General features: G+C 32.9%; 1 protein-coding gene across 1 annotated transcript; it reads right to left on the bottom strand.

The window, feature by feature from the left end:
• Nucleotides 1-1835: 1835 nt before the first annotated feature.
• LOC127723924 (N-acetylglucosamine-1-phosphodiester alpha-N-acetylglucosaminidase-like) lies at nt 1836-15697 on the bottom strand. The gene is made up of 6 exons (XM_052230640.1): nt 15457-15697; nt 14701-14794; nt 10685-10818; nt 9806-9917; nt 3750-3878; nt 1836-2238 (listed from the first exon to the last, which is right to left on the bottom strand). Exons 1-6 carry the CDS (start codon nt 15695-15697, stop codon nt 2034-2036), a joined length of 915 nt encoding a protein of 304 aa, XP_052086600.1. The 3' UTR covers nt 1836-2033.
• Nucleotides 15698-16465: the final 768 nt, after the last annotated feature.

Here is a 16465-nt window from a genome sequence, read left to right as displayed (position 1 = left end):
TAAAGTTTGGCTTTACCTGTATTTGTTTACCAAAAGTAATTACTGTGGTGGTGTTGTTTATAGATTCCAAAAATTTAGATACGATTCATGTAGACTTATTGGTCCTTAGATAAAGATAGAACAATTTACATCTAACATCGTTTTGTTTTGATAAATGAAAAATAACTTAATATGTATGCCTTTACAGTTATGACCATTATAAGTCCCACATCCTATAGACACTTATATTTGATATTTCACAAGGTCATGCGTTTCTCAGACTGTTTATGACGCGGCTTTACACCAATTCCATTGGATGTGTATTGATTAACATTTCAGTCGAAGAAAACATAGTATATTTGCTAGATTGATTTAGATTTAAACTAGCTTTCAGTAACTGCGAATATTCTTAGATTGGTACCTTGTGAGATTTTTGTAAGAGAAAGTAGGTAACTAGGTAATTCGTTTTTTTTTATAGGGCTTATGGACATGCTTAAATGAATATATAACACAATTACAAAGTGTGTATAGTCAATGTTGCACTCGGCCCATTGGACCAATACGTCACTTATTTAACAATTAGTACGTTATAAAATATCACGGACTACATCATTGTACATATTAATTTAATATTTCTCTTATAATTTGATCAATTGACAACATTAATGTTCAAAGTGCTGTAGATTAAAAAAATTTTTGCGATGTGTTTATTATTGCGAATAGATATAGATATCACAAATTAAAATAAAAACTAGCCATTTAAAATTTGATAATATTCTAGAATGAAGTTTCCTGATATGACAATAATTAAACTCGTATTTTTGTCGATTGTTCAACAATCGCAATTTAATGCACGGAATAATTTCTGAATTGATGGTATACAGACTAGCACACACGGTATACATGTTACAATAATCTTACTCTTGTAAGTGTACTGTTTTCAAATTGTCACCAAAGAGGCGGATAGGCGGATAATATATAATGTCACCACTGCCTCTTGGTCGATAGTCAAGATATGATGATGGGTAAAGGACAATTTTGATTCTTTTATCAGGTTATTCGAGGCAAAATGTGTTCTTCATTCTGACATCATTAAGAAACGTCGCATTTAATTTCCAGTTATCCTATCTGACGTCATGACGAAAAAAATAAAAAAAACATTCTTCAGACGTCCTAGAACCAACGTATTGAACATATAAATGTATATAATGTCATCGTCATTTCTTTCTTTCAATAGTTGAGATATAAGGTTATGAAAGAAGGTGAAGTAGAAGAACCTGTGTCTGTTATAATTGAATCGCGAGAAAAGGAGTTAATGACTTTTTCATTTGTGATCCAAGCCAAATGTGTTCTTCGTTTCTGACGTCATATAGAAACGAAACATTGGAATTTCAGACGGTCTCGAACTATCGTATTTGACAGTCATATAAAAGTATAAGATACCTGAGCATTGCAAAGATAACTTTAGAATATAGCTAATATCTTTTTGGGCATTTTATATCACAAAATACATTGTATATCCATCTTGAAACCTTTCGTTTTCGTATATGGTGCTAGAAACCAGATTTTCGAAAGGAAACAGAATTGAACGACGAAGAGCACTCACTCAAAATTAGGTCAAAACCAGCCAGGAAATGGACGTCACTAAAGAAATCGGGCTTGGGATTCAGTCCATTTGTACTTACGCATTATAATGATATAATTTTAACACCTATTTGCTAATTGAAAGAAAATTGCTCAATATATATATAAATAGTGCATTTAATGTTCTTTTTTTGTTTCTCATCATTGGTTTTGGTACTAAACTACGAACAGATGACATCTGATAACATGGAAACAACGCTTACACTATAAGATTAAAGTAAACAAAAAATCTGCCAGAAAAATAGAATTGCTCTCAATTCAATTTCTACACATATGTTTCTATCTAAACGAAAATGTGCTTGAACAACAAGAGCCAGCAAACTGAATTATTATTCAAATAGTACCTGAAAGCAAAACATGAGTCTTTCCACAGCTTTTTATTAAAGTTAAGGTTCTTTTGGTTTTTTTTTTCACTGATTATCACTGTCACACTGCACCTCCTGTTTGATATTTTTTGAACCAATAGCACTACTTTTACAGTGTTCGGATATATTTGGAATTGTTCTAAAATCACACTCGGATTTAACATTTTCTGCTGATCTTGTAGAATTGGCACTATGAACACACAAAATTGTAGAAACTTTTCTTGCACATGTAAATCTGGTATCATTCTCACTAGAAAGAAAAGGAACATTGTTTACATATTTTATTCGGATCGACTGTCAACTAACACGTATGGTTATATCTCAAATTATCGGAATTTTTCATTACCTTCCATTGGTTCACAATACCATTTTACTCGATCAGAGTTGTGCTTGAACATTATTTACACATTCATACTTAAGACATATTCGGAAGTCAATAAATATGATTTCTCTACAGATTACAGCTGGCACCTAATCAAACACCCTTTTATATAATAATGTAATCAAATTTAAAGTCTCCGGTTTTGGCTATACTTTAAGTCCTTTTGGTTGATCAGCTTTTCAACGTTTGTATTAGGTTATGCATTTTCAAATATTTTGGCCTCAAGCATCACTGAAGAGATACTAAATGTCAAAATGCGCATCTGGTGCAGTACAAAAGTACCATTTATATCATTACCGACTTTCAAAATTAGAGATTTTTGCACGAAGAGACTTAAGTAGGGCATACTGAGTTCTCTTACGACAGGAACATGGTATGAGGAACATGATGTACATTAACTGTTACGAATGTTCATTGAGGTTTCTTCCATTTTAAAAATCTAGTTTCAATCCCTCTCTACCATAAATGTGTAAAGTAATCCCCCCCCCCCTTCCCATTGTATAACAATTGGAAATTTGATTCAATGACGGTTACTTAGTATTCAAAAAAATTGAATACTTGAAACTTTTTATTTTAAAAGGACTGTATGTTTTGTTTTACTTAAGATGGTTCATAACACTACAGGGAGATAATTCTGTAAAAATCGTCTGAATGTTTTAATCGCGTTCTATTGTTTAGGAAATATTAAGCTTCTTAATGATCAAAATTAGTGTCAAACTGCTCTATATCCCATGAAATTTTTCCGATAAAGTGTGTGATTCAAGTTTGTTGAAATTTTTATACTTTTGTCATAGGGTCAAAGTAAATATTTTGTCATAATTTTATTAAAATTAAACGAGCCAAATTAATTTTAGTCAAAGGATTTGATACCACCTTAATGGCTGCTTTTGGTGCCTTGATTTAAATCATACAAGTAGGAATTAATGAACAAATCGTGATTAATGCTACTGTATTCTAAATGATTTTGTCACATCTTGAATACACAGATAGTTACTCATAAAACCCGTATTTTCGTAAGTAAAAGGAAAACCTTTCGTTGGCCTTTATATATATATCAGTCAACATACGATTTGTCTCTTTGTAATAAATGTTATATATTTGTTTTCACGTTGGCCTTCTTGTTCAATTAACTGATGTGTCATTAAAGTATCTTAGAACTCTATTCTTTAATTTACATTTTGACTATTGCTTTCATTCTGCAATCTGTCAAAACATAAAGAATGAGAAATGAAAGCTTACTTCTTAAAGGATGTTTTTAATGTAATGATATCATTTGAACTCAGGTTGTATGTAGTCTTACAAACACGGTGATTGATTTTTTATGTAAGTGAATGGTTTGTTAAATTGCAGACATGTACGAAGTAGAGAAAGATAATTACCATTTATCTGTTGGATGATTAACTAATGTTCCATTGATAATTAATGTTGTAGATCCTCCTCCGTCCAGGTTAATTGCTTGTACGAATCCATAATCGAGAAGTAAGTCGGCAAATTCATAAAGAGTCATTCTGCAATCAAATAAAAAAATATGAAATGTTACATAATTAGGGTATTTCTATAAAATTATTCTTATAAGTAAAGTAAAGTCAAACACATTCATTTCCAAATTACAAACATATCAGTAAAATAGTAAAGGGCATTCTTTAATATGAATTGCAATGTTATACAAAGTCGGCATTATATAGCTTAATTGTACTGAAACTAATCCGACAGACTTACGACGATATTGTATATTGTGTTTAAGAATTTTATTTTAAATATATTTGATAATTGTTTATTTTTTTTTTTTTTTTTGTGCCTTTAATTTATTTTATTTTATTTTTTTTTTTATTTTATTTTTTTTTTTGGGGGGGGGGGGGCTTTCCAGCCTTTTGTCAACCGTAATTGATAAACTTTATTAAGGAAACATCTGTATAAAGGTAGCTGGGGTGTCTTAATGTTCGACGATAGAGTTTTCTTACGTCCACCTGCAGTTGTATAACATCATCAAAGACACCAGACTTCAAAGCTTTTAATTTAGCACACCAGACGAAAATTTCGTCTACATGCGACTCGTCACGGTTTCTCAAATAAAAATAGTTAAAAGGTCAAATCAGTTACGGAGTTGAAGAGCATTGGAAACCTAATAGTTTCAAAAAGTTGAGTAATTCTGGCTTAGGCCATCTCTAGCTGTTGGTAGAAAACATTAAACATTAAGTCTTTCGAGAGATTTTTTGCATATATTTATGAACAGTTAGTTTTTATAAAATGAAATTATCTTTTATATCAAGCATTTTATTTCAAACTTTTCGTGTGTTAGCATTGCGACTCCATCCCTAAAACACTGTTATTTTAATTGAAATTTTGTGGTATTTAAAAAGAGGAAAGACGATGGTTGGTTCGTAATAATTTAGTCTCATTTGTTTTCTCAATTATTAACAAATTACAGTCAGTTCAGTATAAATTTAAAATTCAGTGGATGTCTTGTACTGATGTGTAATATGTGTCATGTGACGATGAAGAATGGATTGATGTGTAATATGTGTCATGTGATGATAAAGAATGGATTGATATGGAATATGTGTCATGTGATGATGAAGAATGGATTGATGTGTAATATGTGTCATGTGATGATGAAGAATGGATTGATGTGTAATATGTGTCATGTGATGATGAAGAATGGATTGATGTGTAATATGTGCCATGTGATGATGAAGAATGAATTGATGAACTGGTGTTTAACTTCAAGTTTAAAATAATACTTGCATATCAAAATAAGAACATGTTGATATGATTTTATTACGAATCCAGTTGTGTGATAGACCGACTAGTTGAATTTGATAACGTGATAGTCCCTGTGATAACAGTTCGCGGAAAAAAGTAAAACAACAAAAATACCAAACTTCAAGAGAAACTCCTTTAGCAAATGGCAAAATCAAAAGCTCAAACACATCAAACGAATGGAAAACAACTGTCATATTCCTGACTTGGAACAGGCATTTCCTTATGTAGAAAATGGTGGATTAAACCTGGTTAAACCTGATAAACCCTGATTAAAAGAAGATACATTACTTAACATGGACTCATGTTTCTGACTCCAAGCCGATCAGTCTTTGCTCCTGTTTTAATGCTTCGTGCTTAGAGAAGCAGAAAATACCACATTTAAAGTCTTTGGTTCGACTCGGCCGATCATGCTACTACTAGACCACAAAGGTTTACCTTAAGTTGTCCATTCGTTTGATGTGTTTGTGCTTTTGATTTTGCCATTTGATTAGGGACTTTCCGTTTTGGATTTTCCTCTGAGTTCAGTATTTTTGTGATTTAACTTTTTAGTTGTGTGTGAAGTGTAGGCACATTGTGGTATTTGCTGTTAACACATTATATAAACATTACGCTGCAAGAATAGTAAAACGTGTGATACGATAACCTTTGCTGACCAATATTGACTCTGTATATTATACAAAGACTAAAACCATTACCTTGTAACCATCACTAATTTCAAATTGACAAACAACGATATCCTGACAATATAAGTTGGATTCAGTAACATTACTATAACGATGGAGTCTTGATAATTGGGAAGGGGGGAGGTCTTCAACTTTGTTGTCTTTGAATTTTAGGAATTTTTTTCTACTTTCTTTATTTTAGTTCCCCATCATTTTCCATTCTTTATATATTCAGCCCACTATTCTTGATTCTTTTTTGTTGGTCCATTTGTCTCTATTTTGAAAACTTATCCATGCCCCCAAAGTCTTTAAGTACAAGTCTCATAAGGTTAGGTTCAATACAGACAAAGTTTGGAGTGACAAAACGTGAAATCTTATTAACTCAAATTGGAGTGAATCCAGTTGGTCCATAGGGTAATTATATTCTGTCATGCATGCATCTACAGTCACGGCCTGTAGTAACTTTCACAGCAAAGATTTCTACAACACAAATAGAATGCCAAATAGACATAGGAAATTTGTGAGAACTATGAAAGACTTGAAATGACACTATTAAGTTGAGAAATTGAGACACTTCAACAATCAAACAATACAAAATGACGACCGTAGAACTTGTCCAATGACATGTTCAGTCTTTCTTCCTCATAACCATGCAGGAGTAGGTTTTGAGTTCAGAGTATACCTCTTTTAGTAGAAGAATTATACACATAACTATAAAAAGGTGAACATCCGTGTGTTATTTCAGATACAAAAAACATCAGGTTCGCTCATACTCATGTAACGGCATTATTTAATGTTGGATGATTTGGACATAGGTGGATTTCATATAAAGAGATTCTGTTAATCTGTATTTCAATATTGTAAATTATTACTACTCTCGTTTCTTAGTTTTGAATTAACCCATGATGATCGAGTGAAGAAAAACAAAATATCATTATCAACATATATAGGTACTTACATGCATACTGTTTGTGTTTGTCGTCGCTGTAAAAAAATGAATGAAGTGCTTTTCCCTTGATTTATTCTTGCTTTGCATGTTTTCTGTATCATTTGCTCTTAATTGGAATAATTAGGGACATTTGAACAGAATTTACAGAACTATTTTATCTGTCATATGTTTATATAAACAATGTATAAAATAGGCATGCTTATGTCTATGTCAAATCCTTTGAAACTGTGCTCAGTTTATCTGATACTTTAATAGACTTCATGTAGAGCTTGTCACGAAGTTATGAGATGGTCCATCGTTGAAAGTTGTATGGTGACCTCTTAATTGCTATGTTTAAACTCTTATTGTGAAATGTTGGTCGTTTTTATTCAGATGATGCTGAATTTTTAAACACTACCCAAGGTAAGTAATTCATTAATGACACGTTTGAAAATATACTTTTTCTCAAGCCGTAATACTAATTCATTGTCTTGCCTTGGAAGAATGAAAAGTTAATGCCATATCACAGGATATGTTTCGTAAAATTTTATCAGAAGTAGCTCGACGGGTGACTCTAGTGATGAAGCCGCTCTGGAGTTGCCTCGGTTCATATTGCGCAATCTTTAGTTTTATGTGTAGTGTTTTGTGGCACTTTGTTTGTCCGTTATTTTTTATTGCCATGGTAGTGTCTGTCTTTCACGTAAATCCAGAATGCATTCAGATGCATGAAATTTATAAAGTGTCGTTTCCCTTTTTTGCAGCGCTGGTTCGTTACCGCTGCTGGTGGACTATCAGTCCCAGAGGGTATCACCAGCTTAGTCATTAGTTCTTTGGTACTAACATGATTTATAACAAACCTTTCTTAAGTTGTCTGTTTATAAGTTTATGAATTATTAAGAAACTAAGTTTTCAACTCCCTCAAGCAAACTTTACCTTAGATGGATTTGACTATTATTATTTTGTTCTTTGTGGTCATAAAGTAATTCAACTGTTTCGATTCTTATACATCCTTTTCTTTCAAATATTTCGGCTTTGAGCGTTCCTGGTGAAGATAAATCCAGAAAAGGTCTGCGGTATTTGAAATTTATAAAGTGTTTATTTTTCCATTTTTTAGTACCTTCTCCAATTTTGTTATGCCTTATAAAATATTAAATAAGTGTAAACTTTAATTGGAAGCTAGATGGCATGTCTGTCACATGTACAAATATATCTAAAAACACTTTGGCATTTATCCGCATGCGTTTTTCTTCTTTACTTATTGATAAAAGTCGACATCTTGCACAGCTTCCTCAGTACACAAGTTTACGTGAAATTATCAATTCAAGGACTTTTATAAACATATAATTCCGATCACAGCATCAAACCACAATGTGTTGCCTCAATCATTGAGCTGCAACCATAGGTATAATAAAACAATTATCAAATAGAAATACGTATGCTCATGGAATTTGTATCAGTGGTAGTATATGCTACCATAGCCTTACATTTTTTAATGTGAACACTTCCACTGGTTAAATGTAAATTCTGGTGGCCTGTTTATTCCAACAGTAACAATCCAACTAGTATTTAGTGTTCGTACTAGTATGATTTAGATAATACAATTTTACCTGACAAAATTAATGTGAGGCCCTTTTGAATTCGATGATATCGAAGGTGTTAAACGTTTGTCTCTTTGGTTTTTTTGTTGTTTTTTTGTTTTGTTTTGTTTTGTTTTTTTTTTTTTATCTCAAACGAACTTGGTGAAAGTCTTTCCAAGTACTTGTCATGCGCTCTGAAATTGGTAATCCTTAGACAGTAGTGAGCTATTAGAAGACATACTTGTAAATATCGAACGAGAATATACGTTAAGTCCAAATTTTAAACCTAATTTTAGAGCAATAATTCGTTGTTAAATTTTCTTCAATGAGTGCCTCTTTGTCAAATGAAATTTATTTGCATGAAATATTTAGTATTTCGTCATGAAAGCAGTAAAAAATCATATAATAACATACTTTTGTTATTGATTGTAGTTGAAGACTATTCTAGAAAATCGTGACATGCGCACTGAAACTGGTACTACACGTTTATGTTTGGTGTCGTTACACCAGAGTTGTCTTTCTTACTGTGAACATTACGTACTCTTTATATGGTATAGGGAAAGTCTGGATGATCGAAACTAGTTTATGTTTCATCATTTTCGTAAAGACGCTATGCATAGCAAAATAGCACGTGATTTTAGACGCCTGGCCATTGTTAGATAAAATCCATTGAATGGATAAAATATATTTAATTCAAGCCAATTATCGTTAGTAAAGAAGGGTTTATAATGAATGTACTAAAATCTCTAGCAATAGCAAAATGCAAAGATTGAAATCCCTGGTAAAAATGTGGAAAAAAATAATTAAGATATAGAAAATAACGACGAATTAAAGACAGACCCATTTATATCATTATTGAATGTCCTTATGCATTGAATGTAAAAGATATTATTTAATTAGGAAATTAGAATGTTTTGAAGGCCAAAACATTATAGTGCATACGTTTGTTGAAGTTGTGCATTCTATGTAATAAAGAAGATGTATTCGGGATAAGCAATCTCTGCTATTGTGAGTACGTTGCGGCGTCTTGGTAGACATTCCATAAAAGACCATTGAACGTTACAAGGATTATCTTTCGTAAATTCCCTACTGGTAATGTGTATACAGTATTTTTTTTCTAAATTGTATAAAGTTCTATTAGAATAATTCAATTTTGGATGTATCACGTCTTCTGATTGGTGGAAAGTTTTATGTCTATCAGCTCATAAACATAATTTTGTCATGTAACCGTTACGTCATCAACGTTTTTTTTTTCATGATTTACTCCTTAAAAATGGAATTTAGAATTAAATTATAAGGAATGATTGTAATATTTTTTCTGTCTATGAAGAAATAACACCGAAAATGTTGTGCACACCGAATAACCCGCGTAGCCTCTTATTTAAAAATGTGCACCACATTTTTGAGGTTATTTCGAACAGATACAAAAAAAAATTTACAGTCATTCCTTAAGCAAGCTTAAGTAAATAATTATACAAAAAACATTTAATACGAATATATATTACCCTTTATGTTCGTTGAGTCCATCAATTTGCATTAACAGAATGCGTCCTTCCTTATCATGACCAATAGCTGATCTTGCTGATAGTATCGTTTTGGCATACATTTCCATGATTTCTGTCATATATACAGAGAGTTATTTCAAGAGAATTATTCTGAACAGAGTTTGCATCGGAAATAAAGTATACAAACGCGGCACGATAAAATGAAATTTTCGACAGTCAAATGGTGTATTACGGTGAAAAGATCAACGTTAAATACTGGTATATAGTGTTAATAACACTAATTTCACATATACTTTCCTTAGCGATCATATACATTTTTATATGACTGAACAGCTGAAATTTACTCAAGGGAACTTACTCTAAATGCATCTCAAATATAAACAACAACAATTGTCCTTTTCTAAATTTGGATATCCAGTTTCACACTGGGAACTCTATACATGTAGTGGGTCTCATTGGGGTATAAGCGTGACGCGGGATTTGCCGATTTTTCTTCAGCGTGACACGTGAAAGTAAAATTATTTTTGCGTGAAAACGGGAAACGAAGTCGGGCGGGACATGTGAAATTACAAGCGTTATTATTGTAATGATAAGCGGGATACGGGATTCTGACAAAACGATAAGCGGGATCCGGGATCAAAACCCCCCAATGAGAAAAAAAGCAATTAAGATCCCGCCAAAACTTCATGCGCCTGTTAAAGAGCTCGATATATAGTTGTCTGCTCTTTGGTCGGGTTGTTGTCTCTTTGACATATTCCCCATTTCCATTCTCAATTTTATATCGTTTGTTAAAGACTGTATGTTGACCACTAGAAATATTGTTTAGTTTTGTTACTGTCTCATTCGTGTATACTTCACATCTCCTTTTATTTGACAGACCTGCCTGTTCTTCAGTTTGACATTCTATATTTATACTCTCTTTAAGGTAATGTTGTCCGTCGCGTACCAACCAAAATACACCACCAATCAACTGCTTATAATTGTTGTCTGCTATTTCTGTTTCTGACAAATATCTACAAAATACAGAAAACCTTATCTTGTACAGGCAAAAGACCATTAAAGGTGTATAGAATGAATAAATATGCTTCATGATTTGCGATCGATTGATCGTCATATTGTTTTAATTTATACGGTTGTTTTTTAACAAAAATATCTATTGGCATTCATTGAGTGAATCCGCTGGAACGGAAGTGGTCGCGTTTAGATGACTGATAAAAATAGGTGTCTTCTGAAAAAAGGTACAAATTCAGATTTAGATTCAAAAATTTCTTGTAGTCTTACCACATACAAACATAAAATAAGATTCACAGAATAACACATAAAACAGTCAAAACATTTGCAATTTATGCATTATTTCTTAGAGAGATTTATGAGAGACTTTTAAGACACAATACATACATATACATTTACTAAATTCTCTCATAGATACAACGATTTGTTTAGTAAATTTGACTGTACATAAGAAAACTTATTAAAAACGGCATTGCACATTCCAATTTTTACGGTGATATTTTACTAAAAGCGCGGAAATCACTATGTGATACGTGTAAACTCATCGAACAGACTTATCAGTGAAGGTTATCTTATTAATGTTGTAATAAGATCTTTGAATATTGATAACATTGCCACTAACATCGATTTTGTCATCAACAAATTAAAACATAACTAAATTTGTATTCTTTTCGAATGGTTTTTGGGATGTATAAATACACATCCACGTTTATTTTCTATTTAGAGATTGCTTTATCTATATATAACATGATACATATTTTTATAAGGTTAATTCCTAACTATCCTACTACCTGTCGATACTCTTTTTTTTTGGCATTGCACAAGTCATGTCTTCTTTGACTGTCCATGGCGTTAAAACCACTAAATCCCTAGGATGTGTTTTAATTGATTTTAGTCTCTGATGCATGATTTTTTATTTATTAATTGTTTTTGGCTTTTTACTAGCTTTCAGTAACTGCGAGTACTCTCAAATCGTACTTTCTTGTTAATTTGACCTGTTGACACAATTTGTAATGCTTTTCTGTAATTCAATGTTTACTTATTTTGTGTTATATCTCGTCTCACCATTTTTAATATGTACCACCTTTGATAAGTATTTAGTATGACGATAAATTTTCACTTCTGTACTCGTACTGTGAACAACAAAATCATCAATTTCGTAAAAAATGTATTTCGTACACTCCTAACAACAAAATTATTATACCCCCGAAGGGTGACTGAGGAATAGAAGTATGGGATGTACAAAAGAGGGACGAAAGATACCAGAGGGACAGTCAAACTCATAGATCGAAAACAAACTGACAACGCTATGGCCAAAAATAAAAAGACAAACAGACAAATAATAGTACAGATGACACAACATAGAAAACTAAAGACTTAGCAACACGAACCCCACCAAAAACTGGGGTGATCTCAGGTACTCCGGAAGGGTAAGCAGATCCTGCTCCACATGTGGCACCCGTCGTGTTGCTTATGTTATTACAAATCCGGTAAATAGTCTAATTCGGTAAGTCACATTCGTGAAAAGGGAAGGGTATTGTAGTTACGGCATAAGGAACATATCCGATATCATCTGTGAAACGGTTATTCCATAACGGTCAACAAACTCGTGATGGCGTCCGTAAAATTTACGAAGGGATGATTTCAACTTCACCATTTGGAACTCTTGGTTTAATAGCTTCCTTGTGAGCAGCAATCCTCTATCAAGGAAATCATGATAGGAAACACAAGCCCGGGAATATTGTATCAATTGGGAGATATATACTCCGTATGCAGGCGCTGCTGGAATGTTGCTACATAGAAATGGAAAGTTCACAATTGGGAAGCTGAAATCATCTCTTTTGTCCTAAAGTTTTGTTTTCAACCGACCCTCATTGTCAATTTCTAGATGTAAGTCAAGATATGAGGCAGACTTAACTGTATATGTAGTATCCTTTATCTCTAGTTCGATGGGATAGATCCGTTCAACATAGTCACCAAATTTTGTATTATTTAGTGAGAGAACATCATCTATATAGCGGAACGTAGAGTTAGAGGATATTGCTAACTTCTTATCTTTCTTCCTAAGAAGTTCCTGTATGAAGTCAGCCTCATAATAATAAAGAAACAAGTCGGCAAGAAGAGGGGCACAATTGGTTCCCATTGGAATTCCGACAGTCTGTTGAAAAACACGTCCTCCAAACGTAACAAATATGTTGTCAATCAAGAAATCAAGCATCTTGATAATGTCAGTTTCAGAGATTGTTTTGTTTGAATCAGAGTGATTCTTTACAAAGTAGGATTTATCCCTCCCCAAGACAAGATACTTGTATCTACGTTCGCCAATCTTTTTAATGAAACAAAGTAATACCAACTCTTTCAATTTGTCTTTTTTTTGCAAATTTGCAGCCACGTCCGGTCAGAATGGGGACGTTAAATCCGGTGCCTCGTGTAAAGAGAGTGCCACGCTCTTTGCACGTTAAGAACCTTAGAGGGCTCCGTAGGTGACCTGTTGCAAGGCTAAATTTCTGTCCATATACAATATACACTCATTTCCCGCGGCAGTCTAAATTTCTCCGACCTTAATCCCGGATGCCTCTATAACAGAACCTACCTATTGTATTTATTGTTAATTTGTTCTCGTCCTGAATATGCATGAAATATTTGCCACAGGACGTTAAGCAACCAACAATCAATCAATCAAAATTAGTATATCTAAATTTACCTGTGTACGTTGTTTTATTTAATGCCATTTTGTCCCAGGTTAGAGTTGTCTTTTTGACACAGTTCCTACATCTTTTTTTTATTAATATTGTATTTATATTGTGTCATAGATCAAACTTATTTGTTCAGTGTATGTTTAATTGTCTTTGTTTAAATGTCTTTTTGATCGAGTTAAGCCATTTCAATTGATATTTTATAGTGTGTCTTTTTATGTTGTAATGTTACACTACTGTCTCGGGTTAGGGTGAAGGTTGGCGCCTGTTAAAACGGTTAAATCCGCTGCATTTTATGCACCTGTCCTAAGTCAGGAGCCTGTTGTTCAGTGGATGTCGTTGTTGGTGTGGTTCATAAGTGTTTCTCGTTTTTTATATTGATTAAACTGGTGGTTTTCCTGTTTGAATTGTTTTACACTAGTTATTGTGGGGCCCTTTATAGCTTGCTGTTCGGTGTGAGCCAAGGCTCCGTGTTGAAGGCCGTACTTTGACCTATAATTGTTAACTTTTTATACATTGTGACTTGGATGGAGAGTTTTCTCATTGGCACTCATACCACATCTTCTTATTTATATATATGAACACTTTTACACATTTACATTTGAAATTTACAATGTCCATACTACATAAATGCAAAACATTTTGTTTCTTTTAAAACTAGTGAAATAAAATATGTTTTCTTTTCAATAAAATGTTGTTGCAGGTTTTGGTAACTACAGTAGCAACATTCTCATATAAATATAAATTTTTCACTATCTGATAGTAGGTTAAAACGTTGATTAAAACGTATAGCTTCGTGTATCATGATTTGTCTTAAATCTACATATAATGGGCATTTCAAAATGACATGAAGTTCATCTTCAATAGTAGAGCTACAGTTAAAACATGTCCTCTCATGAACTTCTTTTCTTTGAGTGTATGTCGTCACCCTTGAGGCAATTATACCCAAATTGTTAAGGACGGTGACAGATGTATAAATGAAGTAACATAAATAGATTGTTAGAAAAAAATTTAAAGAAGAAAAAAAATCCGAAAATAAATGAATATAAAGTTCAATTATCAATAACACAAAACATTCTTCAAAAGATTTTTGTACAGTCATATCACTTAATTTGAAATCATATAGTGGAAATAAATGTATATATATGTTATCAATGCAAAATTGCGTCTTTTTATGATAAAAATTACCCAAAGTGTAAAGATCCATCATTTGTTATTCCAAAATGAACGTTCTGTACTCCTTGCGACTCCATAACCACTCTTCCGTCGCTAATTATGTTACCTGAAAAAAGTTTAACTTAAAACGATGAAGATTTAGTGGACTGATATTAATTCACCACCCCTTTCCCTCGGTGTATAACTATTACAGAATCTTCGCCGATATTTGTTAAAAGGGTAAACTCCTATTCATCATGCAAATAGCGTTAATTAATTGCACTCAAATACTGAATATTCATGAGTTGTTGATTTCTGTGTCATTTGGTCTCTTGTGGAGAGTTGTCTCATTGGCAATCATACCACATCTTCTTATTTTTATGATACTATGTTGATGTTGCCTTGTTGTGGTCCTACAACTACTTTTGTTATAGGGCAAAGTTTTTTGTGGAAGCATAATTTTTTCTAAACTCAAAATCGTGTAAAATTTTGTAATAATTGGTAGCATCTTTGCGTATTTGCTGTCGGATTCATTCGAATATTTCAGGCTCTCATAGTGATTAATTTTTCCTTTTCACGAGGAATATCTGTAATCTCTGTAATCTTAAATCATTTTCAGTCATTTTTCATTATTTCTTAGTTATTTTGTTTGCCCTTTTATACTCTATTTTATATTTAAGCATCCTATTAGTTCTTTATTTTTTGGCCCATTTTTCCGTATTCTTAATTTTTTTGCCCAATTATTTTCTTTTCTGTAAACCTCATCTCGACTCTCAAATCTAATCATACCTAAACAAACATTGCCTGGTCTGGGGTCAAAGAATCCAGCATTTACAGCAACAATACAAGATTTCTGTGTTGATGTTTTCATGACAGTAGATTTTATTTGATTCTGACATCCACCAGAGTCACGTGGTTCTAATACTGATATTGTTCTGTCAGGATTGTTCACAATTGTTAAGTGCCCGTATGTATCCCGTCTAGTGCCTTGTATAAAATCTCCTTTAATAAAAGTAAAACAATAGTACATAAACGGTATGCACTGGAGGCTATGTGTATTTATAATTATCTTACCTCCTATACATTTCTAGGAAAATGATTGGTTAAAAACGACTGCGTGGAGACCCTGTATATTTCATATGGGGGTATGTCGATCTGATGAGTTAAGCCTTTTTCAACTGATTTTTATAGTTTGTTCTTATGTTGTGGTGTAACACCACTGTCCCAGGTTAGGGGAGAGTTGAGCGCTCACAAACATGTTTAACCGGGTTACCCCGCCACATTCTTTTTGTGTCTGCCACAAGTCAGGAGCCTGTAGTTCAGTGGTTGTCGTTGGTTCATATAAATAAGAAGATGTGGTATAAGTGCCAATGAGACAACTATCATTCCAAGTCCCAATGTGTAAAAAGTAAACTATTATAGGTCAAAGTACGGCCTTCCATTCGGAGCCTTGGTTCACACCGAACAGCAAACTATAAAGGGCCCTAAAATGATTAGTGTAAAACAATTCAAACAGGAAAACCAACGGTCTTATCTATATAAAAAACGAGAAACGAAATACTTATGAACCACACCAATAAACGTCATGTCTGTCATATTTGTTTCTCGTAAATTGATTTGTTATAAATTAGGCCGTTAGTTTTCTTAATTGAATATTTTCATATTTTTCATGTCAGGGCTTTTTATAGCCGACTTTACGGTATGGTTTTTTCTCATTGTTGAAGGCCGTACGGTTGCCTATAATTGCTTACATCCACTTCATTTGAACTGAATAGTTGTCACATTGGCAATCATACCA

The sequence above is a fragment of the Mytilus californianus genome, unplaced genomic scaffold, assembly GCF_021869535.1.
Source record: "Mytilus californianus isolate M0D057914Y unplaced genomic scaffold, xbMytCali1.0.p SCAF_13, whole genome shotgun sequence".
NCBI lineage: Eukaryota > Metazoa > Mollusca > Bivalvia > Mytilida > Mytilidae > Mytilus > Mytilus californianus.
This window is presented reverse-complemented; position numbering and strand designations above follow the sequence as displayed.